Below are 26895 nucleotides of genomic sequence, written 5' to 3' on the forward strand. Positions count from 1 at the left end.
ACAACACAAGAGTGCTCCGAGATCAAATTGGTTCACAGAATTGTAACATTGTCTTTCCACTTCTAATATTTCGTTGTACTTTATGTATGACAGTTTATCACATGTTCAAATCTCATATCATTGTACTTAGTTTGATTACAAATTTATTTATCCTTCTACTTTCTAGTTGCCATCAAGGATACTCTGAGACCTGTTCGCTAACACAAAACCAAATTTTGAAAATATCCTCTTATATGCCATGATAAGTGAAGATAAATAAGCAAAATTAAACTCAAGGTGTAACTTAGTTTTTTGAACAAATATGTACAACACCATTATAAATAAATAAAATGTTTTATTTTATAAACATTCTATTTTTATAAATAAAATATTAATAATTTACAGCTATGGTGGACTCTATCACATAAAATTACACAGTTTTTATTTGTAAACTACAATACGGTCAACATTCGTGTCTACTTCCACTGAGAGACGTTCATCTTCAGTTCGTGTCTCCTGTTCTTTATTTCTTCCCAATGGCTCGGTGCAGGTCTGGAAAGAATATAAATTATTAAAATACTTGTTTTTACTAAAAGTAATTATTTCAAATTTTTGGGCTGTAAAGCAGAAAGAGACATAATTTTGTTTGCAAATATGTTGAGTGATATTTATCGGCCACACATTAATAGTTTCAAAAGCTTGCAGAAATTATTCCAATAAAAGATTCCAACCTTTTTTAAAGTCTATTAGAAGCTAGTACATAGAATAAGAATTTGTATTTCTCTGAAAGATATATAGGTCGCAGCTTTCAGGTGTATGATTTCTGCTGGGTCAGGTCGCACCAAAGTAGTACGATAGTGGATTGAAAGTTTGAATCCCCCCTCAACACCCCGCGCCCTACACTGTTGCCAGTTTTAGGGGCATAAGAATAAAATTGATAATTCGTCTCAACATAAGTTCTATAGCAATAAACAAACATCATCAGTAGCAATATGGCAACACCGCCTAAAATGTCGTCGGACCATTTTTTACACGTAACCTTTTTAACTTGTGTAGAAAACAATTAGCCATGCACATTTACGCTGGTTAAAATAGCACGAAAGAGAAGCTCATTTTCCACATTTAACCAACCATCTTCGAAAACGGCCAAGCTCTCAACGAAAGAAGCGTTTAATGCACTGACTAGGATGCTAAAATACGGCAAATCGAAAAATAAGCACTATTTTTTTTCTAAAGTGAGATATATGATAAATACAGTTTAATATCATATGAAACAGAAGAAGCTCAATAGGCTTACTAATAATACTCCGTCTACTAGTAAAAAACTATATAAATTACGCAGTTTTAATTGACTTTGGGACCCAAAAAGTACTTAAAACTTCCAACTCAATAGTGATATTGATTCCCAGCTACCTAAACACAAACTATGAACATTTACAGATAAAAGGAAAAAATAAAAAAACTACATCAAATCAAACAGAAAATATGTACGAATTATTCCACACAGAACAAACTAATTGCAACTAATTAACAAGGGTGCGGCCAAGAAGGTCAATATGCATCCAAAGAAATCATGTCTTGTATATTAGTTATAAAAGAGATGCAAATCACCAGATCTAAAACCTTGATAATTCCCAGAAATAACGGTTTACTACGTTTCCCACACGGCACACACTGATTAGAGTGACAGGATAATATGTGAATGTTGAGTTTAGCTCCAGTTCACCTAAAAAAATCAGTGACGAAGAAATTATTACAGAACCTTTGTTTGAAAGTCGAACTGACCAACTAAAGGTTCGTTTCGATCTTTTTGTCACCGACTTTTTCTATCTCTTCAGGCTTACATGAATTTCAGATTCCGGGAGTCAAGTTTGAAACAGCGTCATATTTTAGACGCTAAAATAAACGAAAAGTGAACGGGAGTAAAACTCAACATTCACATTCATGAACCCTTCCTACCATAACTGCGTTTAGGAGAAGATGAAGTAAATTCTGAATAACTTCAGAACAGCTACTGACAACTGAACAATAGTAGACCTAATTGTAACTAACAGGAACTTTAGTTGACAATACATTATGTGATCCAAATTGTGTATTTTTGCAGTATCCGAGTTTTCTGGACGATTTACGTGCACGGTATTCTAATCATTTATGTACGGATAATTTTCAACGATAAAGTCGTCTACAAGAGTACTGTTTTTCAAAAGACGTTGCGGACGAATATATTGTGTATGTAGCAATGTAAACAAAAGCAAAGAATAATCCCAACACACACCTCTGTCAATACGTCTCCTTCTTCGTCTTACGAAAGCCCAGCTGCGGGTCGTGTACAGTTAGGTCATCGAAAAGTTGCGTCGTCTTCACCCCGTGCCTACAACAGAACCAGGCGTTAGACACTCGTATTACGTAACTAGCGTGGTTACGAAAAAAGAAGTGTACGAGTATGATGTTTAAATATAAAGAACGTCCTATAAGTTTATTTAAATTTCTTTTTTGACGACGGAGAAATGGAGAAATTAGTAGGATTTTTCCTCCATTCAGCTCTTCTCTTTGTATAGTTATTTTTATCCCTTGTCAATATTTACTCTTTGTATAGTTATTTTTGTAGAACCATTAATTATTTCCGACCACTATGTACAGTCACGTCAACTAATAATTGCCGAGTTTAAATCACATCATTTTGCTTTTACACAGCAAGGGCGTAGAAGTGTATAAACTGTGCTTTGTAAGTGTGAAACTGGAACACTGAAAAACTCAGTCTCTCTAATAGTACAACAAATTTATTTTTTATTTATTATTTATATTATACTACTAACGAAATAAACTGATACAAAAGTGGGTGAAAATAAAAGATGGAAGGAGTAGTTAAATGGGCTCTGGTACTCACATTTTTGTAATTCAGATAAGTCCTTCACGTAAGATTGACATCTGAGTTTTAACACACAGATGGTTTTTAATTTCCATACAGGTGAATACGTATAACTGGCTTGAAGAACTCAACTATATGTTAAGTAAGAGCTGTGAGAAATATACGTGAGAAAAACTTAGCGCTCTGAAACGGCCAGGATGAGTAATTATTCACTATGTTATTAAATCGACTACTGTCTCTACTTGCAGGACAGACCCATCATCGATTGTTTCGATAGTTTTTATCTTCTAGACACATGTATTTACTAAATTCGATTTACGGCCTCCCTCAACAGTTAAAAACCACTGATGTTGTGCCGTAATTTAGCAAATAAAAAACCACCATCGTATCACTTATTTATGATGCTTATGATGCACAGTATGATCAGCGGCAACTCTATGGTAAATTTAGAGAGGCCATGATGACTGACTATCGATACAGGCCTGTATATCTAATGCCGTTTATCTTTTGAAGTCGATATTATTGTTCGGAATTAGTTCATTCAAATGAGAGCAAATCGACAGTAATCCCGACCTGGACGTCCCAAGGAAAGATGAGTCTGTTGATGAGGCTTTGAAACGTACACTTTCTTTGAGTTCAAAATCATCCGTAGAACAAGTAACATCATCAGTAAGCCCAAGAGATCCGCTCTCAATTCACTTGAAACTGAAAACTGTTCAGTCTCCGGGGATGATGACTTTTTTAAGCATCCAACCAAAGATAATGAACGAACCTGTGTCTATTGTACGATAGAAGACAACGTTTAATCCATCATGCAATGTGTACCTTTAGTGTTGGTCATATTCCTTCACGAAGAGCGAACCGGATACTGGTCATGGACAACTTTTTGAAGTGTTAATTTAAATTTGCTTATTACATAAATACATAGAGCACAGTAATGATAAATTAAATTTGAGGCGATATGTTGCCCAACTCGCTGGTCGGCTTATAAATTTGATTTGCAATCGGAAAGTTCATTTTACCTTTGTTCGTTGTAATCAAAATGCCGATAAGCCCTGAAAAGCTCTATTGTCACCCGAAGAAAACGTTTATGCCTAATGTACATCAGAGTCAGCTGGAAATATTAACGAATTAAATTATTTTATTATAGCTATAATAAACTCCTAATACTAACTAAAAAGTGAGGTTAAGAGAGTGGTTTCGTGCCAAAACTGACGTCATCTTGGATCGTTTGACCAAAACTGACCAATCACAGAGCGAGTATTTGAGTGTCCCGCCAAAATTTACGGGAGCCTAATAGAGTAAAAATAAAAAAAGATTTCCGCACTTTAGTAAGTTAAGTTAACACTGACAAAGGTCACTACCCCGCACGTCTTTCTCGGCCATCTCTAGAAGGAATTAGAACTACCAAACTATAGTACAAAAAATAATAATAACAGTACTTATTCTACAACTGAATACACGAAATTTCAAGTACTGCCTGGAAAGCACGAGTGCAGTCCTTATCGTTAGTTCAAGGTGCTTCACTCAGTCTGTGCCATGCTTTGCTTATTTTAACTTATCATTAACTACAATGTACACACTCACTTGTGTGCTTCATGGTCCGCTAACTACAATGTACACACTCACTTGTGTGCTTCATGGTCCGCTAACTACAACGTACACACTCACTTGTGTGCTTCATGGTCTGCTGACGCCGGAGGCTCGTTCCAAGGCTGAACTTCTCCTGAGGCCGTGCAGACGTACACAAGATTGGTCAGCAGCAGGACCCCAGCAGCTATCAAGAAGACATCACGCCATTGTTCCATCGTGTTCTGTCAAAGAATCACACATCATAATGTTAACATTGTATGCACAAATACTTGTACAAGCCTAAAGATTTACAATGAGCTCTAGTGATAATGTCTTTATGGATTGTTGGTAGTTTGGATTGACATTTAGAAATTTAAACACTTAAAGTTGTTCTGAAGTTTATGTATGAGTCAATTTACAGATAGGATAACAGGACTGCAGGTTTAATATGAAACAGTCGAAAATTAAAGCACATGGCGATAAAGACAATGAAGTATAGGTTGAAAAAAATAACTGTGGCCGGAACTATGGAAATGGTTTAAATCTTGCTATTCTTTCAAATCATAAAATATTTTTTATTCATGAAAACTCACGAAACTAACAACGATTTTTCAAAACGATTTTTATTTATTTTTTTATTTTTTTTTTCGGATGCTAGAAACGATTTTTTAAAAGGCTAACGTTTTAAAAATACTGTTTGGGACCAGCAAAGGGGCCGATTCCACTTTGAAAGCTTGAGTTTACGACATTTTCTGTACCTTTCAGTTGAACCTACACCGGATATATATGAAGAATGCGATGTGTCACTTAAATCAGAGCAACCCTATAGAGGTCCAGGAGTGGTATATCACTAACCGCAAAATAATGTTTAGATATTGGGGTGCAAGAGTTGATCGGTAGGTGTAGTCTACTGTGGGGGATGACTACTGGAGTTGGTGGGGCTCCCTAAGTATTAAAGGCTCTTGCTAGCCTAAACATAGGAGCGTACCAACCAAACCACTACTACCGTAAATATCAACTCTCAGCTACTTTTTAGAAGTGTCATACTATTTATTTATTAGAACTATGGGTTAAATTGGGAAATATTTCATCCAAAACCATTTAAAACTAATATTTCATATCATCCCTTTGCCTATCACTCACCACTAAATTAAACAATTTTTTTGTTTATTTATTTCTGTAATCTAGCAATAATGGGCGTGAAGGAAGTATACTACAGCAAGACGAAGTATAATGTTCGTCTGGTCGTAAAATGATGTAAACACTGTTAGTCATATCTTATACATTAAGATTTTCTACGCTTTCACACTTTGATTACATAATCTTTCGAAACTACTGCATACAAAAACTATAACTTTTAAAACTGGCAATGCAATTATGTCACTAGAAACCCACGTTAGTAATCATGAAGTTCCAATTAATTAAGGTAATGTTCTACATTAGTAAAAGTCGAATCCTGTTAAACCTTAGCCTATGCCGTGTAGTAAGTTTTTTATACAAAATTCATTGATTTGAGATGATATAAATAAATTTACTGCATGAAATTTCCATCCTATATTGAGGAAACATTTGTTAAATGAATTCCTTGAAATTGGATGGAACTTCCGGTGAATTGATTGGTCAAATATATTACAGCCCCAATTGGAAAAGTTTTCAGTATAACAGGAATACTGACTTTTATCCTTCTGTAGATCAGTTTCAAGTGAAGTATTACTTAGAGAATGTAAGTTTGCTGTGAATTGTATTGAGTCTGGAAAGTAGAGTTTAGTATTAAACTGATGCAGTATTTTTCATATTGTATGTTGTTGACCTCAGTACCATTTCAGCCCTAGGATAGTTGCAAATAACCAAAACTTCTATTCACATTAGATACAAGAAAACTGACTGGGAAGTGTTGAATGTTCATATGACAAAACAAATCTTACCGATTCACCATGATCATTCCATCATAGTTATACAAACTACTGAACTTGTGGTCAGAGCAATATAAATTGTTTAGATCCGTATCCAGGATGAGGACAATTTATTCTTATGTCTATTATAAGACAGTGATCAGGATCGAGTTGATAATACCAGATTTACTCCACCTTATGTTGGTTAGAGCTAAGATAAGTCAAGCATATTTTCATCTACAATTAACTAATTCATCATCTGGAGCTCTGGATTGCATAAACTCTTTCTAAGATGGTGAGGAGATGGAAGTAAAGTCAGGTAAGAGGAGGCCGATCAGGTCGGGTTAGAAGTGATGTTGTAAGATGCCTGTTCCAACAACGTTGACAACATCAAAGACTGACCCATCGTAAATGTAACTGGGATCTACCATTCCACTTTATTGAGGTTTCAGTTGAAGAACCTTCACCTAGGATTACGTAAAGATTGTACTCACGTCGGGTATGAGAAGGCCGACCAGGTAAGGAGTGATGATGCCAGAGACTGCGCCAATCCCGTTGACCAGAGCCATGACAGTCCCGGCATAGTTGGGGCTCAGGTCCAAACAGTTCACCTTGAGGCTTGGATAAAAGAAGCCCATGAGACCCATGCCCAGGATGAAGAACAAGGTGACAGTCTGCTTGTCACACTCAGCGTATGACGCTCCCACGATACCCACGGCGGGTCCGAGGGATGCTGTAACAACGAAGATGTTAAAATAATCCTTTTATCTGCCATTTTAAATTGACAAATTTATAATCTTATCTACTTGTAATTTTGTGTTGTTTCTACTATCTCACAAATTCATTTCTACTTTATGACAGAGACAGGACTTTTTTACACTTTCGCATAGAAACACACCAATAGTAACTGAGAGCTGATGGTCGAGCGACCTAAGGCGTCCCGTGGAACTTTGGTTCTGAGTTATTATAGATAGTATCACAGTTTCAAATCCCTGGGTACCATTGACTTTGTACTATATCAACTCTTAACCTTATCCCTTGTGTTAAGATCCTGACACAGGACATTGGCAAATGAGGAAAAGCAGAATAAGACTTACAGTAATACTTAAGGAATACTCCTCTCTCTCTCTTCTGTCCGGCCAGAATTACTAACTGTCCGGCAAGCCGCCATGGCTGGGAAATGTGTTATATACAACAATCACCAGACTGTAAAGATGTGTTTTCACATTATATTTAATTAAAGTTGTAATTTAATATAAACTCTGCAGTCTTGTAAAGTGAAATTCATTGCTTTAGTGGACAAAAGACGCAACATGAAATTATATTGACTTTTGATGCAGAATCTTGAGAATGGAAGTCTAATTTAACTTACAGTGTAAGCACAGTTACTATTAAAGCTGTCAGTTTATCCCATCAGGCTGGTCTAATTGTTTGTCTTAGAACAGAAATAGGGTCAATAGAAAGTTATCTTCAAGCTCCGCCGACCACGTACATCGTCCCCATTGTTCAACTACTTGTTATCGACTGGACTCGATTTACTAGAATTCAGCACTGTACCATTCTCCCCCAGCACTAAAGTCTATGCTGAAGCACATTGATGCTTTGCTTTCCAGCAGCCATTGGGAGACATCTTTCAGAAGCCGCTCTGTGGGAAACCATCCCGTCTTCCACGATTCAGTAGAAAGTTTAATAGTGAATACGATTATTGGTAACGCCAGTTAGCTGAAGTTTAAACATAAAGGAAGACATTCAAAAACTATATGAAATCAAATAATTTGTAATCATCAATATTTTTGTTTTCTTATTATTACTTATCATGTTTACATTCGATCAAAAGTCCCAATCCCTAATGACGACATATAAGTCTTTTGTCTTCATAAGATAAGACGCTTGACTCAAATAGTTTCACTAAAAGGTATTTAGTCTTTAATATCCGAATGGAAAAAAATTTTGAGGACATTACCACATTCTCTAAAGGGAAAATTTGAATCAAAAGATTAACTTAAATATTAAACAGGCATGAAGATTAGAGAAAGAAGTAAAAGGAAACAGTACAGCTGAAAGGTTGTGTGTGGAAGGGGTGACTGTGCTAGAAGACATACCTACGGTGGTGAATATTTTCCTAGACGCTGTAATGGAAGTAATCTTCTTAGCCAAGAGGAAGTCGACCAAGCCTCCAGCGAAGAGAGCCACCACACACATAGCCACATAGGGTAGGGCCGCTCGGACTCCAGTCTGCAGCAAAGAGACGTTTGCCGTTACACATATTGCTTATTTCTTTGTTCCCGGCACCGATGAACGGCTCATTCTTCCCTTATTTGAATTGATATATTAAATTTAATTTAAATGAGTTTTTCCTAACCGACGTCTATTCGTATGATTATCTACTTTCTTAGTAAATAGTCTGTAACACATAAATTGTATTTGGTCTTACTTTAAATATATAATTACTTAAATGAATAATATTGTTTTAAATATATTATTCTTAATTACTCTATTCTTAGACCTTCGCCGTATCGTAAAGGTGTGACTAGTCTAGAGGTCATGGGTTAACCTGCCGTGGAGGTGAAATTAAATTTTCAAATGGGCTTAGGCCCTTTTCCTTTAAAACACGTTAAAAATGTTATTAGCAATGAAAAGCATAAACACGTACCTTACGTTACGTATTTTTTTTTAATATTATGATTCTGGCACATCGAGTAGTAAGAGGAGAACACACGTTTTTAGAACTGTTAGTAAGTATTAGTTAATTTGTTAACTAGGAATTAATAGGCCTATTAAGCATACATCATTGCCGTGCACTTTGAGCTTGGATATTGGATAATTGGGCCAATTACAAAACAATTGTCTTATCATTCTTACAGATCAAGCTAATTCTGTCATGAATTGTACCTTCGTATTGTACTGTCATGAATTTAGACTGTTTATAGACTAATTAATTAAACTAGTGTAAAAAAATGTAATTGTATAAAGTTTTTGATATATAGTTTGTCCGTAAATAAAGAATAAATAATAATAACAGTAATATTTAATGTATCTACTCAATAATTATTTGTAAATTTAACTTATAATTTCTAAGTCACTTAGTTTCTTATATCCACATAAGTTATAATGTATTTTGTTTCTACTTCTTGTCTCGAAGGAATATTTAGTTGTTATTGATAATATCTTACTATTGGTATTATATTTCACATTAAGTACATGACAAACTCAAATGATCTTTGAACTCGGCTCACCCACAAGCCGAAGGCGATTCGGGGTCTCCCCGCTTTTGACGGTTAATAAGTATTGGTTTGCCTATTATTGAATTCTATTATTTCCATTTATATTATTTTCCGAATTGGTTATGAATCAATTGGTTTCCAAAAGATACTATATGGAATACTATTCCAAGGTTCGTCTAATAATACCGCAATGAATAAAACTATGTACTAAAGGTTATTTTTGACGATGGAAGGATTGTGAAGGAAACAGGATTTTTCCGGACATTTGCCATCGTTCAGTGAAACAAGAAAACAGTAACACAACGCCGGTTGGAAAAGCTCAATTATGCCCACCTAATCAGACATAGTCTTTAATTAAGATTTGCCAAACTCAATGGTTACACAGGTTCTATGAACAAATTCTTGCCTTTTTATAAATGGATTTATATCCTACATTAAATTCTGTAAAATTCTATTGCAGTGTAATTCTTTCATTGCAGTACCCCAATACCTCACCGGAGTTTTCTACGAAAGTGTTGAAATGTAGGATATAAATCCATTTATAAAAAAGGCAAGAATTTGTTCATAGAACCTGCGTAACCATTGAGTTTGGCAAATCTTAATTAAAGACTATGTCTGATTAGGTGGGCATAATTGAGCTTTTCCAACCGGCGTTGTGTTACTGTTTTCTTGTTTCACTGAACGATGGCAAATGTCCGGAAAAATCCTGTTTCCTTCACTATGTACTACTCTCTCATTGTTAGCTACTTGGAATCCCAAGGTTGGTAAGTTTATATGGGAAAACAGCGGCTGTAATTCTTGAATTACACTCATATCTGCTGTAAAAGACAAAGATAAGTTAAGACCCAACTATAACATCAGATGGCGCGAGAACTTGCTTTCAGTTCGGTTTAAGAGCACTGTTTCGTACCTAATCCCACCGACAAAAAAATAAAGGCTAAAGGTCATTCCATTTCAAACTACCTTCGTCTCTTATTTATAATCAGCCAATTAATTTACAACGGTGATAACCATTTATTAAAATATTTTTTAAATCCTACTTCGAATTATGTACTTTTTGAGAAAATCAATAAAAATCTTCATACGTATTATGACAATGTTTTCCATAATTTTTCATTATGTGTTATCAATGTAAATTATGCTGCAAAATAATACATCTCCCAGCTCTCTTGGTCAATTTGCAGAGCTCCGAGAGCAATTTCAAAACTGACTTGCTGAGAGCACCAAGTTCATGACTGGTGATTTTTTGGAAACTGTGCATAGCTGAATTTCGGAAACGGTTTGAGGTAATAATTTAAAATTCTTAGTCTGAGTACTCTCTATGAGTGTACGACATTTGAGCTAAATTAGGTGAGGTAAAATTGTGTTTATTTGACATAAAATGTGCCTCTTAATGAAACTAATTGTTTTTATAACTAAAAAGCATGTTACTCTCTCTAGTCATCAAAGTGACTCTGTTTTGGTCTCTCTATCATTTAACTGACCGTATCGCAATGCTTTGTGGTTGGGTGGACGCTGTTTGACTTTTCGTCGCCGACTTTATTTGAATTTGTTCATACGAACATGACTCCAGACTCCAGGAGGCAAGTCTGTGACAGCGTCAGACTCCAGACTCCAGGAGGCAAGTCTGTGACAGCGTCAGATTAGATTTCAGACGCTGCACTAAGATGGAGGTGAGGTGAACTGGAGCTAAACCCAAAACTCACGTTGAATCATCCTATCCCACCATAGCTACGTTATTTGTGAACTCTTTTGTAAAGAAGCAAACAAAACGAACTTCATGTGTGCCTGACTGTTGTGAAGCTTGAACATTCCAACGCGCAGTAGTTCTGTGCCAGAAAGAAAGTACTTCGACTAAGTCCAACTGCTGCAGAATCCTATCACATTTCATTCATCTTTGCATAACTATCTCCTATTGTATAAACTAAGCTTTTCCCCTTCTGTTCACATATTAGTTTAGAAGTCACTTTGTGTTAAAAGATATTTTCAACTTGTTAATTCAAACAGGTTTTTTTTATTTATTTGTACTGTAACATTCTCAACCTTGACCAGATAGTTTAGGACGTAATTTCTCGAACAGTTAAGTTAAACCATTAAGCCATATGGTTAAGATGAAATAAATGTCTATAATTCACTAGATGCCAAAATGGGATGATTTTAGTTGCGAGGTTATTAAATTCTCCACTCTTCAACTTACGGATTTTAGTTAATAAGTATTGTTTCAATCGTACCAGATTCCTTTTTACCACACCACTCACGACCCATTATTACCTCTTTCTCCATTTATCTCAATTTTTGTTCTTGGCAATGTAAAAAATCACTCCTGAAATAGAAGTGCTATTAATTAATCACTCTATTCCTCGCCGGACATCACCGACTCAAAATGTATTGTTGTGTTTCAGCCACGTATAAAATTGTATTGAAGCTTCGCGCGGTAACGGTAACGGTAGACAAAATAAATTATTTGCTTTGTTCCTAGTTTGAATTAAACGGCCATTGTTAACCGACGTCAACTCGCAACAAAGGGTTTGCCGCTAACACAAAAGAAGGGGATCGAATCACCTCTCGTTAAAAGTTCAACGCTTTTCCTCTCACAAAATAAATCGCACAAAGGCAAAGTTCGTGTTACAAGTTTCCCAGAAGCGCCGTTTGATTATGCGAAGTCGGTTTGTGAGGTAACACGTTGGACAGATACTTTTTAAATTAGAAAGATAAATTATAAGTTCTAAATCATCGCATCAGAATTGCCCTGGTTTAAGGGTGTCTATCGAACAAAGTAGGGAATATTGTTATAACTGCTACTGGAAATGTCAAGTGTCACCTTCATTAAAGTTGGATTCTATGGATGGTTCGAGGAAGGATGTATTGAAATCGGATTTTCTGACTCACTGGTTAATCGTAACAGTGGTTAATGAAACCTTTTAAAAGTGTTCAGGTCACCTTGGTGAAATTAAATTTCAGTGACCTGTCAACGAAGAAAAAACACCTTTTTCTATCTAACATCATGAACAACCGTCATTACATCCAGTTAACAATAATTATTTTATTATTTAAGATTTATTATTTGAAATGTTTGTTCTCAAGCTGTTTATAAATTTGTTATTTCTCATTACCATCATTATTCACCATAAGGTTAATCCAGAAAGTATAGAATTTAATGTTTTCCCATTAATGTTAACCCCAAAATCAGTAGACAGACAGAAGGACCGAAAATAACGCAACGGAAAGATTTGTAGAATAGTCGCAAATTGCATCTACCGCAGTCAATGTGTTGAACTATAATACATATTTAGCTACAGAATATGCTGTTAAACTATAATACGTGTCTAGCTACAGAATATGTTGTTACACTATAATACATATTTAGCTACAGAATATGTTGTTACACTATAATACATATTTAGCTACAGAATATGTTGTTAAACTATAATACATATTTAGCTACAGAATATGTTGTTACAACTATAATACGTGTCTAGCTACAGAATATGTTGTTACACTATAATACGTGTCTAGCTACAGAATATGTTGTTACACTATAATACGTGTCTAGCTACAGAATATGTTGTTACACTATAATACGTGTCTAGCTACAGGATATGTTGTTACACTATAATACGTGTCTAGCTACAGAATATGTTGTTACACTATAATACGTGTCTAGCTACAGAATATGTTGTTACACTATAATACGTGTCTAGCTACAGAATATGTTGTTAAACTATAATACGTGTCTAGCTACAGAATATGTTGTTAAACTATAATACGTGTCTAGCTACAGAATATGTCGTTACACTATAATACATATTTAGCTACAGAATATGTCGTTACACTATAATACATATTTAGCTACAGAATATGTTGTTAAACTATAATACATATTTAGCTACAGAATATGTTGTTACAACTATAATACATGTGTAGCTACAGAATATGTTGTTAAACGATAATGCATGCCTTAGCTACAGAATATGTTGTTAAACGATAATACATGCCTAGCTACAGAATATGTTGTTAAACGATAATACATGCCTAGCTACAGAATATGTTGTTAAACGATAATACATGTCTAGCTACAGAATATGTTGTTAAACGATAATGCATGCCTAGCTACAGAATATGTTGTTAAACGATAATACATGCCTAGCTAAAGAATATGTTGTTAAACGATAATACATGCCTAGCTACAGAATATGTTGTTAAACGATAATACATGCCTAGCTACAGAATATGTTGTTGAACGATAATACATGCCTAGCTACAGAATATGTTGTTAAACGATAATACGTCTAGCTACAGAATATGTTGTTAAATGATAATGCATGCCTAGCTACAGAATATGTTGTTAAACGATAATACATGTCTAGCTTACAGAATATGTTGTTCGACATGGCTAGCTACAGTGTTGTTTATAATACATGTAGCTACAGAATATGTTGTTAAACGATAATACATGTCTAGTACAGAGTTGTTGAATGCATGTAGCAGAAGTTAAACGTGCATGCCTAGCTACGGAATACATGTAGCTATAGAATATGTTGTTACACTATAGCTACAGAATATATTATCTGTGACGATGTGACACAGTCCCCAGTCGTGACCTATCTGAGCCACCACTAGACCCCACAGAGGTACAGAAGTCTGACATACCTGAGCAATGGAAAAGTGCATGACAGTCTTCATGTACTTGGGCAGATCTGTGACGATGGTGAACAGTCCCCAGTCGTGACCTATCTGAGCTACCACTAGACCCCACAGAGGTACAGAAAGTCTGACATACCTGAGCAATGGAGAAGTGCATGACAGTCTTCATGTACTTGGGCAGATCTGTGACGATGGTGAACAGTCCCCAGTCGTGACCTATCTGAGCCACCACTAGACCCCACAGAGGTACAGAAGTCTGACATACCTGAGCAATGGAGAAGTGCATGACAGTCTTCATGTACTTGGGCAGATCTGTGACGATGGTGAACAGTCCCCAGTCGTGACCTATCTGAGCCACCACTAGACCCCACAGAGGTACAGAAGTCTGACATACCTGAGCAATGGAGAAGTGCATGACAGTCTTCATGTACTTGGGCAGATCTGTGACGATGGTGAACAGTCCCCAGTCGTGACCTATCTGAGCCACCACTAGACCCCACAGAGGTACAGAAGTCTGACATACCTGAGCAATGGAGAAGTGCATGACAGTCTTCATGTACTTGGGCAGATCTGTGACGATGGTGAACAGTCCCCAGTCGTGACCTATCTGAGCCACCACTAGACCCCACAGAGGTACAGAAATCTAACTTACCTGAGCAATGGAGAAGTGCATGACAGTCTTCATGTACTTGGGCAGATCTGTGACGATGGTGAACAGTCCCCAGTCGTGACCTATCTGAGCCACCACTAGACCCCACAGAGGTACAGAAATCTGACATACCTGAGCAATGGAGAAGTGCATGACAGTCTTCATGTACTTGGGCAGATCTGTGACGATGGTGAACAGTCCCCAGTCGTGACCTATCTGAGCCACCACTAGACCCCACAGAGGTACAGAAATCTGACATACCTGAGCAATGGAGAAGTGCATGACAGTCTTCATGTACTTGGGTAGATCTGTGACGATGGTGAACAGTCCCCAGTCGTGACCTATCTGAGCCACCACCAGACCCCACAGAGGTACCGAAGTGAAGATCCCCCTCCACGGGGTCGGCGGCAGTTTCTGCACAAACAGTCCTAGGTCAGACACATAAGCCAGAAGTTTTGCTATACCCATGTACATAAACAATGCCTAAATGTATCCTGTACATAATACTTTTTTAAATAGTAGTATGTGACAGATATCTATCTAGAATTTCTATTATCCTGAACGAATAATGTTTATATATATTCTTATGCTATTTGCTTTTGTCTTTTGCTATGTTTCCTCCAACTAAAAACCACTATAAACCAAAATAATTACACACATGTAATTTGAAAATCTTTGTTCTTAGTGATTATAGGCATTATCTTTTTTACTTTTTAGGAATATGTGAAAAGTAACAATTTGAGTGTATGCTAGGAGATATTTTTCAATGCCCAGATCAGGCTTCCTACAGTATGTACTTTAAATTTTGTTGCCAAACCCTTAAGTTTGGGATGGACACGGCTTTATTTATGCATGACTAAGGTTTGCTTTGTCATATTAAACTAGTAACTAGTTATCAAACTGGCAAATTCGTTTGAAACAGATATATTTGACTGTTCAGAGCTGAGTTGACTGCCGATATTTTATCCTCGCATTGATTGATCCTACCTTAACCACTCCCGCCTACTACACCTACCTAGTTGACAGGAGCTCTCGAGTAGTATAATGGTGAATCAATAAAATAGTTAAAAAATTTAACTGGTTTTGGTCTCTCTCTCTCTCTCTCTCTCTCTCTCTCTCTCTCTCTCTCTCTCTCTCTCTCTCTCCACACACACACTCCCTCCCTCCCTACCCCCTCCCCCCCACTAGAAGTCACCTACCTTCTGCATGTGCACCTGAGCTGAGTACTTCTCCAGATACTTCTTCTCCGACAAGGAGAGTCCCGGATGGTCCTCCGGCCTGCTGTATCCGAACATGATCCACAGCCAGAGCCAGAAGAGCGCAGCACCTCCGTACAAGTAGAACAGGACTGGCCACATGCCTTCAGTCCAGCTCAACAGCAGGCCGCTCAGGCTGTTCGACACGATGTTCCCGAAGTTCGCTCCTGGAGGACATTGAAGTTGTTGCAGTTCGCAGTAAAAGGCGATTGGAATTTAAAGAACTTATTTTCGCCTTTAACTTATTTATGTTGTTTTAAATAAGGCATTGTTGAATAATCTATAACTCTGCTTATATGAGACTTGCTGATCAATGACGGTTCAAATGGTCTTCTTTTATCTTTTTACAGCGGACAAAAAGGTTTTAGAAATTGTAAAGTAGACAGTGGTTCTACTCTAACATTTTACTCTAAGTATTAGCTAATAATTAGTCAGAAGATGTCTCTCTACTTCCTTTTTTTAACCCACAGAACTAGGAAAAACGTCCGCAAGAATTCGTTTCCTTTTTAAATGACGTTCTGTCTAAAGTTAATACTATAATGGTTAATGTTTTACTTCGTTAATGTTTCTTTTAAATCTAAACCACAAAACCCAATAACAGATTATTTGTCAATACTGTTATTTCTTGTATTATTTTATATTTTCACTTGTCTAACTTCATGTTCACTAAATATTTCAAATGTTTCAACAAACATCTACTTACTGTGAGAATTATAAAGAGAAAGAAACCAATCAAATAATTTATGCGAAGGGATATATCGAGAAAATTAAAACAACTACAGTTTTGCTGCTTATCTTTAAACATTACTTGTTTGATTCACAAAAAGGGAATTCAATAAATATTTTTCAAGGACTAATTTCGCTTTAAGAAATACATTATTTTCAGTTACTCCACCCTATGTTTTATTCTCTAATAAAAGTATTATATCCATTCTATTGACTAAGAAATTGCATACAGTGTACAGATGAACCATTAAGGTTCTATAAAATAGCTGTACGCGTCTTACCTTCATTCTAAGGTTTCAAATGGGTAGCTTAAACAGAACCAATAAAGTATAAATGGATTATAGTTGAACCAATACCTATCCTATGGGAACAAGAAGACTGAACTATCGGTTCTGCCTGTAGATACCATCATACAGAATAAATAACATCTTCATAGAAAAACTTATTGATGTTCTATCTCAGAGTATTGTACTAATGTCTTGCTTAGGAAAGCCCCTTACGTTGCCCTACAGGTAGTTGCGTTTTCTAAAATACCAAATTATCTGGGAATACCAAACCACCTAATCAATGTCTCATATTTGTGACTTACATGATAAAACCAAAGTACCTAGTATACGTCCTACTAACAAACATAGGTTACATATATCCTCAAACATATATTCCTGAATAATATATTGAGGATATATCTCCTGCAAACACCGCAGTATCGGAAAATTTTCTCGTAATTTTGAACACAAAATTGCGTAATAATTGTCGTACCTGCAAATACCAAAGTGCCAAGACGACCTCTCTCCTCCAGCGGGGCCCACTTCGCCAGCAGTGCGTTCAGTGAAGGATACACGAACCCCTGCACCATACATCCTCAGTAGTGCTCACTCAATATCATACTACAGTATTCACCACTAGGAGTGTTTACAAATATTGTTATTAATAAAATACGTTTTTACTATAGTATATAATAAGCTTCTACTCTGGAGGAGTGGTTTATGGAAACGAAAGTCCTGTTCCTGCGTGTTAAACTTCGTGTTTAACAACCAAATATTTTTCTCAAATCAAGTAATTTTTTTAATACATAACAGTCTTTGATAACATTAAACGGTTCATTAAAGTTCTTTTAAATAAGATCAAGGTCATACAATTTTATTTAAACTTTAAGTTAATACTTTTCATCTAACCAAAATTACTGAATATCAAAATTTAAGTTGTCCAAATTTAAGACAACCTAAACTAAATACCAATTTATAATATTGGAAATATTAAAAAGATTGCCTTCGATATGTGATTCCGGAGCTAATTCACTTCCCGCTGAGTTTTATTTGTAAAAAAGGAACTATTCTACTATAAAGGAGACTGACCTGGCCCAACCCCATAACTATTCTGAGTCCTACGAGGTACCAGACTCCTTGACGGGCAGCCAGAGGAGTCAGAAGACTGCAGATCGCAGGCACGAGGATTGCGCCACCCAGGGTGTACTTGCCACCCATCCTCTCCGCCAAGAGACCCCCAGGCACCTGGGTGATCACGTACCCCCAGAAGAACGAACTGAGAACTATCCCCTGGGTCTGTTCACTCCAGACAAACTCTCCTCTATCCTGCAACAGAGAGCACCAGAAATCTGAACTGAGCAATCCACTAAACCAAGATCATAATCGAAGTCACACCTAGTCTGGAGAGGCTGGTTGGCCAAATTCCAAATTAACTTTAGCCAAATTAAAGCGTTTTAACTGATAGAGATAGAACTCTTCAAACATTAGCTTCCGAACCTAATTCTGCAGGCGAGATCTTACCCTCTGCATAGAACTAGAAGGACCAACATCGTCATATGGACAGGTCCCCGGGGCGACTTGACCTGTCGAGTTCCTGGAATGGCTGCGGACCATCTCGGTAATGGCAATACTCAGGCAAAACCTCATAATGTAGGTGATCATCATGCCCAGGAAGCAGAGGAAGCAGACGATGTACCGTTTTGGGATCCATGATCCGCATCCTGCAACAGCCCAAGAGTAATAGGTAGAAAAGGTAATCAAATATTGCATTGTACATCAAGTATTTTACGTCTACCACAATTTAAGTGTTTCTTTGTTTTCAACGTATATTCATTTATTTAAACAGAGATCCAGACTTATTACTTCTATACATAAAAAAAGTTTTATGATCACCTAATGTAGACGATACTAAGAAGAATGTAATATATTTCTAATACTTAATAAATCATAAATATTAAGTAGTTTCGTATTTTTTAATACGCCAAAAATGTGTGCTTAGTCATTTGAGGAACATTTGTCAACAGTAAACTATGGTATTTCAAAATTAGATAGCGAAAATTAGAAGGAATTTGGTATAATTATTTTACATTTTATGTTCCTCGTGTCTACAAAATATTGTTACTGAAATGGCAGCAAAGCGATCTAGTGATCGATGTTTTTATTTCTACACATGGTTAGAAGATTTTGAGTTCTGCGTATGGACTTTTTGAGGTTAGATCATTTAAATTATCCCTCCTTTGACTTAATATTAAACGGTTAAACGGGAAATTTCTTTTTAGATTCGCATATCTTATATTGTTTGTACGTATATACAAGTTCCGATAGTGTACAATTTTCGGAGATACTAGAATCATATTACTAAACATTATTAACTTTGATCTAGTATTAGATACAACAGGGTAAGACTACTCCGAATCATGTGTCAAGTAGAAAGCGTCGCTACTACTGAGGAACGTCCGATATAGGCAGGTACAGCTTCATGGATCCCGATTTGTTCGTATTAGTAGAAATTACATGCACGATTTCAAGTGTAAAGCTCAATGTGTTCTTGACACATCCTGCGGACAGACAGGCTGACTGCAGTAGACACATTTTGCCAGCCCCGTTATTGAGACTCCTCATGACTGAAGTTACTTCCAATTGATTACGAAAAGAGATTATTTAAAGTCCTTCAATATCGAAATATTACAAACTATGAAAAATACAACATTAAACAAAAAATTATGTTTAGGTGTACTTTCGGAAAAAATATTTCATTATGTCATTAGATAGATCATTATATAAAAACTAGAGTTTTTTATAGTGGCCTTTTTATACAAGGTGTTCAGTAAAGGGTGTCAGAAATTTCCGTGGCTGATAGTACCCATAATGTATAACAAAATTTTCGTATAAACAAGTCAAGAAATATGTCTTTTAGCAGCTAGCAGCCATTTGTATCAAAATTATTATCTCTAGATCTGTTAAAACTAAAGCAACATTTACACCCAGTTTATACAAAAATTAAGGAAAACTGAAAACAATGTTGTTTTTTTTAACAAAAAAACAACATAGTAGCAAAATGGCGCTTACAACAATAGTGTAATAAAATAATTACAAGATGCCAACTATTTTGCTACTTGTATTACAATTTGAACAGTACTTTTTTCATCGAAATCTTTCATCACATAACTGAGGTCGACCACTTTAAAGGTTCGCTTGCACAAGTCGGGAGCAACAAACTGTCGAAAAAGTTGATGCCTCTCAACTGACAATAATGTTTCTTGCTCCTGGTGTACATATTGTTCTTATTATATAAATTCTTAATACTTAAAATACTCAAATACTTCAAACAGTTTAATACTTAAAATTACAACCTTATTTCACTTAGACACTCATAATAATATTCCATCTGGAATACATGGACTCATACCTTAGTTATTAATAAAACGCACAAAAAATCTAAAAATTAATTTTATTAACTTTAAAAAAATATAAAAATGTATAGTTGTATAAATATTCATTCCAACCTTTCATGTATACTTTGAGTGATCTATCACATTACAAAACTCAAAATGTTTTATTTCACACCTTTATTACGGCAACAATGTCCCTAAGTCCTCTACATTTGTTGTTCAAAACATAAAAGCTTTGTCTAAAAGCTTAGAGCGAGAGAATAGAAGGTTAAATAACTTGCAAAATGTGTTAACATGAACAAAGCTCAACTCGTGATTGAATATAGTGGAAGGAATTAAGGTGGTGGTTGCTGTGGGGGGAGGGTGGTTACAACCCTTCGTCCTTTCATCCCATTCAAGGTTGAGTTAGGAACTAACATTGTTTCATTACATCATAGGGTTATATGTACCTCAATCATATTTTAGGGTAGCTAGCGACACTGGCAACTCAAAGTATTTATAAAATTTCATTTGCGTCATTTTTGTGGAGATCGTACAATGTAAACTGAAACACCTAAATGGGCGAAGAGGACTTACTAATATTGTTAAAATATAGCAATATATTTCAGGTTCTAAGACACTCACTGGAGTGCTTCAGTGATGTAAACAACTACATCCTACACCAAACAAATTCTATGATATCCAAATAATAATTTTTTAATAAGGTTTTATACTTATCATTATTTACATTGCGCTAAACCACTTTTACAAATGTGCTTGAAGGTAGAAGAACAATACAGCTCGCATAACAAATAAGGATTGTCGTCGACAAATACAATCTATGAAATCCGAAATCTTTTGAATTCCGACAAACCGTAAACGGATTCTTTTTACATTTTCAAGAAACATTCAGAAATAGATAAGTGTAAAGATAAAAGCAATGAGAGTTGAGCAAAAGGAGACTTAACACGGACTCCTCTTAATTTATTCGACTCTTATACGAATGATGGATGGATTACCTGAACACGCAAAGAAGTCCACACGCCTTGAAGAACTATAATTGTGACTCTTGAGCAGGCGAGATGAGACCCTCGCTAGGAATTTAGCGCACGGTTATAACCAAATTCTGAGCGCAGTGAGCAGGCATAACGAATAGATAATGTTATTGACCTTGACGTTGTATTTTTAGATAGCTATACATACTCGGTATGTCTGTATTTGGCTATTTTTAAAGCATCAGGAGGAACTCCACGTGCCACCACTTATATGTCAATGGTCTTAAAGGCCTTTTACAGATCTTATCTGGTCTACAGATTCCTTTTCAGTATCAAAAATTTGTCCCTGTACTACAGTCCGACCAGCATTAGAATCTAAGCCGCAGCCAATACATCATATACTGATTAGATGACCAGGCGGAACTCCTATCGTGATTGGCCGAAGATTAGTCAATTAAAGACCAAAGTAATCGTAATTATGGCACCCTGAGCACCCAATCACAATATAGTTCCGTCCGTTATCTCGCATATATAAAGCGAATATGCATTACTGGCAGTTTCGGACTATCTGTTGATGACTCCCCACAGCAAGCCTGAAATATTTCCAAAATTTTATTGGATCATGACGAGGCGGTAATCGCAAAACTTACATGATAGTCTTGATACCGGCCTCTAAATCGTTGTTACCATCGCTATAGAGGTAATAGTTATTTCAGAATAATATGTAATATGCAGCAGCTGTTATGATCCGAAATACGATTTTTTGGCTTAGACTTTCTATATGGTCTTCTAACTGCAAGGCTGAAATTCTTGAAGAATTTCATTGTGTCATCGAAGTTTCGGCGCAGTGCGACGTGGAAAATTTGGACTTAATCCCGTTACAGGATTTCAAGGAAAACAAATTCCACCTATGAAGTGGAGTATTCTCCTTAAGTTCAAAAATATCCATTCAAGTGTAAAGTCCTTCAGCCTAATGTTTTCTTTGCAAATAGGAAGTTCTCCACCGCCAACAGCAAAGTTATATCGAGCCCAAGTACAATACTCCTCAGCCCTCTCGAAATGTAGGGGCAGTGGTACGACCTGGGATATGACTTATACTACCTTTGTAGTATGTTCACTATGAAACCAAAAATTATGACAGTTCTCCTCAATCATGGTAGCATAGGAAACCATCAAGGCTTATCCTCGAAGGTTCATCCCTCTTCGAACATAACTATTTAACTACATGAAAAGCCCACAGAAAAGGTAGAAAACATTTTTGTTACTGAAATACTCTTCACAGCGCCATCCAATGGTTAGACCTAGTAACTATCATAGTTATAACCTCAGTGAGACTTATGAGTTTGGATAGTCTTTATACAGAAAGGGTAAAAGGACGTAATGTCTGAATTACGTACACAGTAAGGAAAGTAAATTGAAGAATGTCTTATTTTACCAGGTGAAAGTTAGGGCTAAGAAACCCCTCCTTGAGGAAAACAGCTTAAAGGTGACTTCCGAACCACCACCAATGGCCGGGCATGAGGACTGCTTGCAAGGACAAGATCTCTCAGCTGTCACCCAAGCAGCAGCCACGCTCGACGTTGCTTGATTCGGTTATCTCGCGATAACCGTCGCACCCTCTACACTGCGCCATTGGCAAGCTTTTTCCAAGAAAGGGCTTTATTGTTAACTTTACAAGTCTAGATAAATGTTTACAACACTATCAAGTACTCAGACACCTACTCATTTAGTCATAAACGTTATGAACAGGGATAGCTTCTGTATCAGTAAATAGCTGCTTTTCACTTCACAATTGACAAAAGTGGCAACGATAGTAACTGTTACACTATTGTTTTGGGGAATTCAGTATATTGATTACAAGATCTGTATTTTCTTATAAATAAAAATGAATTGCAAAATGTGTTGCTAAGCGCCAACTTCGAGAATGGCTTCGCCAATTTGGCTAATTTTCTTTTGTAAAATATTAATTTAAATCCGAGGATTTGTTTCGTGAAGAGAAAAATTTAAAAATTTCCTTTGCGCATGGTTAAATAAAATAAAATAAAGATAATATTCATAAAACATAATCCAAATTTCACTGACATTAAACAACATTACTGTTTAAGTGAGACATGTTAAAATATTGCATATAATTGTGTGTCAGTAGAAGATAACAAAGATAAAGTTAAAAAGTTAATTTTTCCAACGCAACCGTGTTATAAGTGACTATTTTGAAATGTAACATGAATTTAGTAGATTTTCTCCTTTACACCGGAAGTGGATGCTTTTAGATCACAGTAGGCTTCTCAGTCCTATGTATGTATATACTTAATATTTTATTGATCGGGGCAACAAGGCAAACTCAGAAGTGGAATCGAAAAAATAACTCACCGAATCAAAAAATCTTCTTACCGCGCAAATTCTGATGTAAGAATTACTCATAATTTCACTTAACCTCTTAACTTCTTAACCTTGAACACTAAATTAATATGTATGTAGTAAAGATGATATATTATAAAGATGTTAAATTTTAATTAAATCAGTTTTTCTTCCATACTTTTTTACATTATAAAACAGTGCTTTTTCACTTAATACGTTGTTTATTCATTTATGTTTAGTTATAATAATAAAACATTTTATCTTTTTCTTTCTATATGTTTCATTTATCTACTAAAACTTGATGTGTTTTTGTAAAACATTGCGTGTAGTTTCTGCATTTTTATAAATATTTTAGAGTCTTAAATATTATAAATATGAATTGTTTTTCTTTATTACGATGATTTATATTACGTGTTTCAAATGTAAATAAAATGATAAATTTAACATTTTGCATTAGTTGAAAATATACATTAAATATACATCTATGTTTTTATCAAACAAATAAAATGAAATTTTACTTTTAATAAAATATGAGACTTCAGATTGATTTTCTGAGAAATAATTTACTCTCTTCGAGGAATATTTTTCTAGCTATATGAATATCACATTTTGTTTTAAATTTATTAGTATGAATTATTATTATAGTAATTGTTATGAAGTCTATTGCATGAACGTTATAAAATTACGCATGTTTTGTTGCAGTTTTTATTGTTGTTTGTGGTATATTTCATTGTTAGCATAAAACTTTTTTGTACCTTCAATTGTGTATTAATCCATTTGTCTGAAAGATACGTACGTGTTCACTATGAGTTTTGGCAAAAAAAAAGAAAAGCTAACAAACTTAGGAGCTTACATTAGTGTTTGATCCATTTTTCTTAACGGTTTTGACGTAATATTACGTTCATAGCGATTGCGTAAATGTCTGCTACTGACGTAATATTACGTTCATTAGCGATTGCGTAAATGTCTGCTACTGACGTAATATTACGTTCATAGCGATTGCGTAAATGTCTGCTACTGACGTAATATTACGTTCATAGCGATTGCGTAAATGTCTGCTACTGACGTAATATTACGTTCATAGCGATTGCGTAAATGTTTACTGACGTAATATTGTAGCGATTGCGTAAATGTCTGCTACTGACGTGATATTACGTTCATAGCATTGCGTAAATGTCTGCTACTAACTGTTCATTACATTGTTCCTGTTTTTATATGTCTGCCGTAATATTACGCTACAACTGCACGTCGCGCTAGTAGTTCTGGCGTTTTCTACTAGATGTCAGCACTTCCATATCCTCTGTCATAAGTGACCTTTAGGATTTTGGTGTAGTCACATAGTGCAGACAGGTACTGCGTTTTGCTGTTGCAAGTCACCCGTCCTGGAGTATTTATGGGTTTATTACTAGTGTTTATTGTACCATGGAAATATCCGAAGCACAAACAGACTGTTGGCCTTGCGTGATAATAACAAAGACGCAGATAGTGAAAATAACTTAGTGGACGATATATAAAAAATAGCCCTTTATCTGTAAAAACAACAAAGGAATGTAACAAAACAACATAATTATTTTAGGTACCTTAAAAACAGGTTAAGGTTGAAAGAGGTCAGATTTCAACTTTTTTCATAGGGCATACAGGCACTATTGTCATTACAACGACTTCTTTTGCGAAGTCACCATTATAACTGGCGTGATTTGTACGAACTTGACTGGGCTACTACTTACTACATATCACTAAGATATCTATGATATTGTATTAATGAAACTAGCCTAAGTTGGTTCTACCATCACTTTTTTATTTTTAAGATTAGAAATAGCAGATAATTAAATCATTTTAAAATTTTAAATAGTACCTATTATGGATATCACGAACTAGTTATGCGTATATAGCAGATATATGAAAATATTATCAGAATAAAAAGCTTAGACATCTCAAAGTTAGTTTAGCATTTTTTTACCATCTCTGCATCCAAACAAAATTAATTTGATATAATTATAAAAAACTGTTTTAACTACAGTGATGATAGTGATATGACGATTGGATAAGATCGCACAGCTGCAACCAAAACATATTATAATACAAAATCCATATACATAAAAAGTAACCTAATCACTGTAAAACCTAACGTTTTCCATAATTATAATTTCGCTTTAATGGTTAAATTTCAGAGTTTATGTTATTTAATGAATCCAAGAGAAGAGTATTATAGATTTTAAATGCTCACCAAGCATAATGGCTGCCGGAGAAACACTAAAACCTTTACCATGTACAACTAGGTGGCGTTATCTCTCTCCCGCGTTAAAGGCTCAACTACGTGGATAATTGCAGTTGGTCTTGTTTGCTTGTTTGTTTCGTTGTTTGACTGAGAGGACGAGATAGACGACCTTGTGGGAACTCGTAACTCCGACGCTATCTGATTTTGTTATGCCTTCTGCTAAAAATCTACGGATAATGATAATCCTGACTGTAAACCAACGTTGTTACCATATACTTCCGTTACGTTAAATGCAAGCAAAATTCTGAAATATCAGAATAAAATTATTAGATTGACACTTAAAAATGATGTTTGAATTGTAAAATATGAAATGAAAGTTCTAACTGTTGAACTTTGACCTGTGGTAGGGACAGGAGGGATATTTAGATTTTGGCTTGGATACTTATGAATAGTGATGTTCAGTTAGCTTAGCACCGCTTTCTCCATTAAATTTCTTCGAAGATGTCTTTACAAATTAGAATAAGAAAAAACTGTTAGTTTTCCATAAAATTGTTAAGTATAAAACTGTGTTTGGGCCAACCAAGAATGCGTTCAAAATCAAAAGTTAAATTCCGCACTTTAGGATTCCGGGGCAAAGAATATTTTATATCAGTGGCAGTTAAGTGACCAAGTTTATAGGACTGTCTTCCTGAGATGGGTAAAAGAAAAAGAATAGGAAGGAAAAAGAAGACATGGTTGAAACGTGGTGTTGTAAAAGAGTAATTTATTTCTTTTATAACGAGTATTACAAAATAGAGATCACTTAGAGAGCTGAAGAAGGGAAAACACGGTATACATTTTAAAATACATCAAAAGCGAGCAATGGTTTTCGTTCCA

The 26895-nt window shown here is 35.5% G+C and overlaps 1 protein-coding gene across 3 annotated transcripts; it reads right to left on the reverse strand.

Moving 5' to 3' along the window:
• Positions 1-295: 295 nt before the first annotated feature.
• On the reverse strand, positions 296-26148 carry LOC124353496 (putative inorganic phosphate cotransporter). Of its 3 annotated transcripts, XM_046803352.1 has the most exons (11): positions 26029-26148; positions 18599-18798; positions 18167-18403; positions 17571-17658; positions 16029-16252; positions 15091-15243; positions 8415-8547; positions 6807-7045; positions 4520-4662; positions 2255-2350; positions 296-531 (listed from the first exon to the last, which is right to left on the reverse strand). In XM_046803352.1, the coding sequence occupies exons 1-10, from the start codon at positions 26033-26035 to the stop codon at positions 2260-2262; spliced, it is 1515 nt and encodes a 504-aa protein (XP_046659308.1). In that variant the 5' UTR covers positions 26036-26148; the 3' UTR covers positions 296-531; positions 2255-2259. The 3 variants fall into 3 exon arrangements, with proteins under 3 accessions (XP_046659308.1, XP_046659309.1, XP_046659310.1); XM_046803353.1 differs by lacking the exon at positions 2255-2350; XM_046803354.1 differs by lacking the exon at positions 2255-2350 and having other exon boundaries at positions 4478-4662.
• Between the last annotated feature and the right edge of the window lie 747 nt (positions 26149-26895).

This window comes from Homalodisca vitripennis, chromosome 2, assembly GCF_021130785.1.
Source record: "Homalodisca vitripennis isolate AUS2020 chromosome 2, UT_GWSS_2.1, whole genome shotgun sequence".
NCBI classification, from domain to species: domain Eukaryota; kingdom Metazoa; phylum Arthropoda; class Insecta; order Hemiptera; family Cicadellidae; genus Homalodisca; species Homalodisca vitripennis.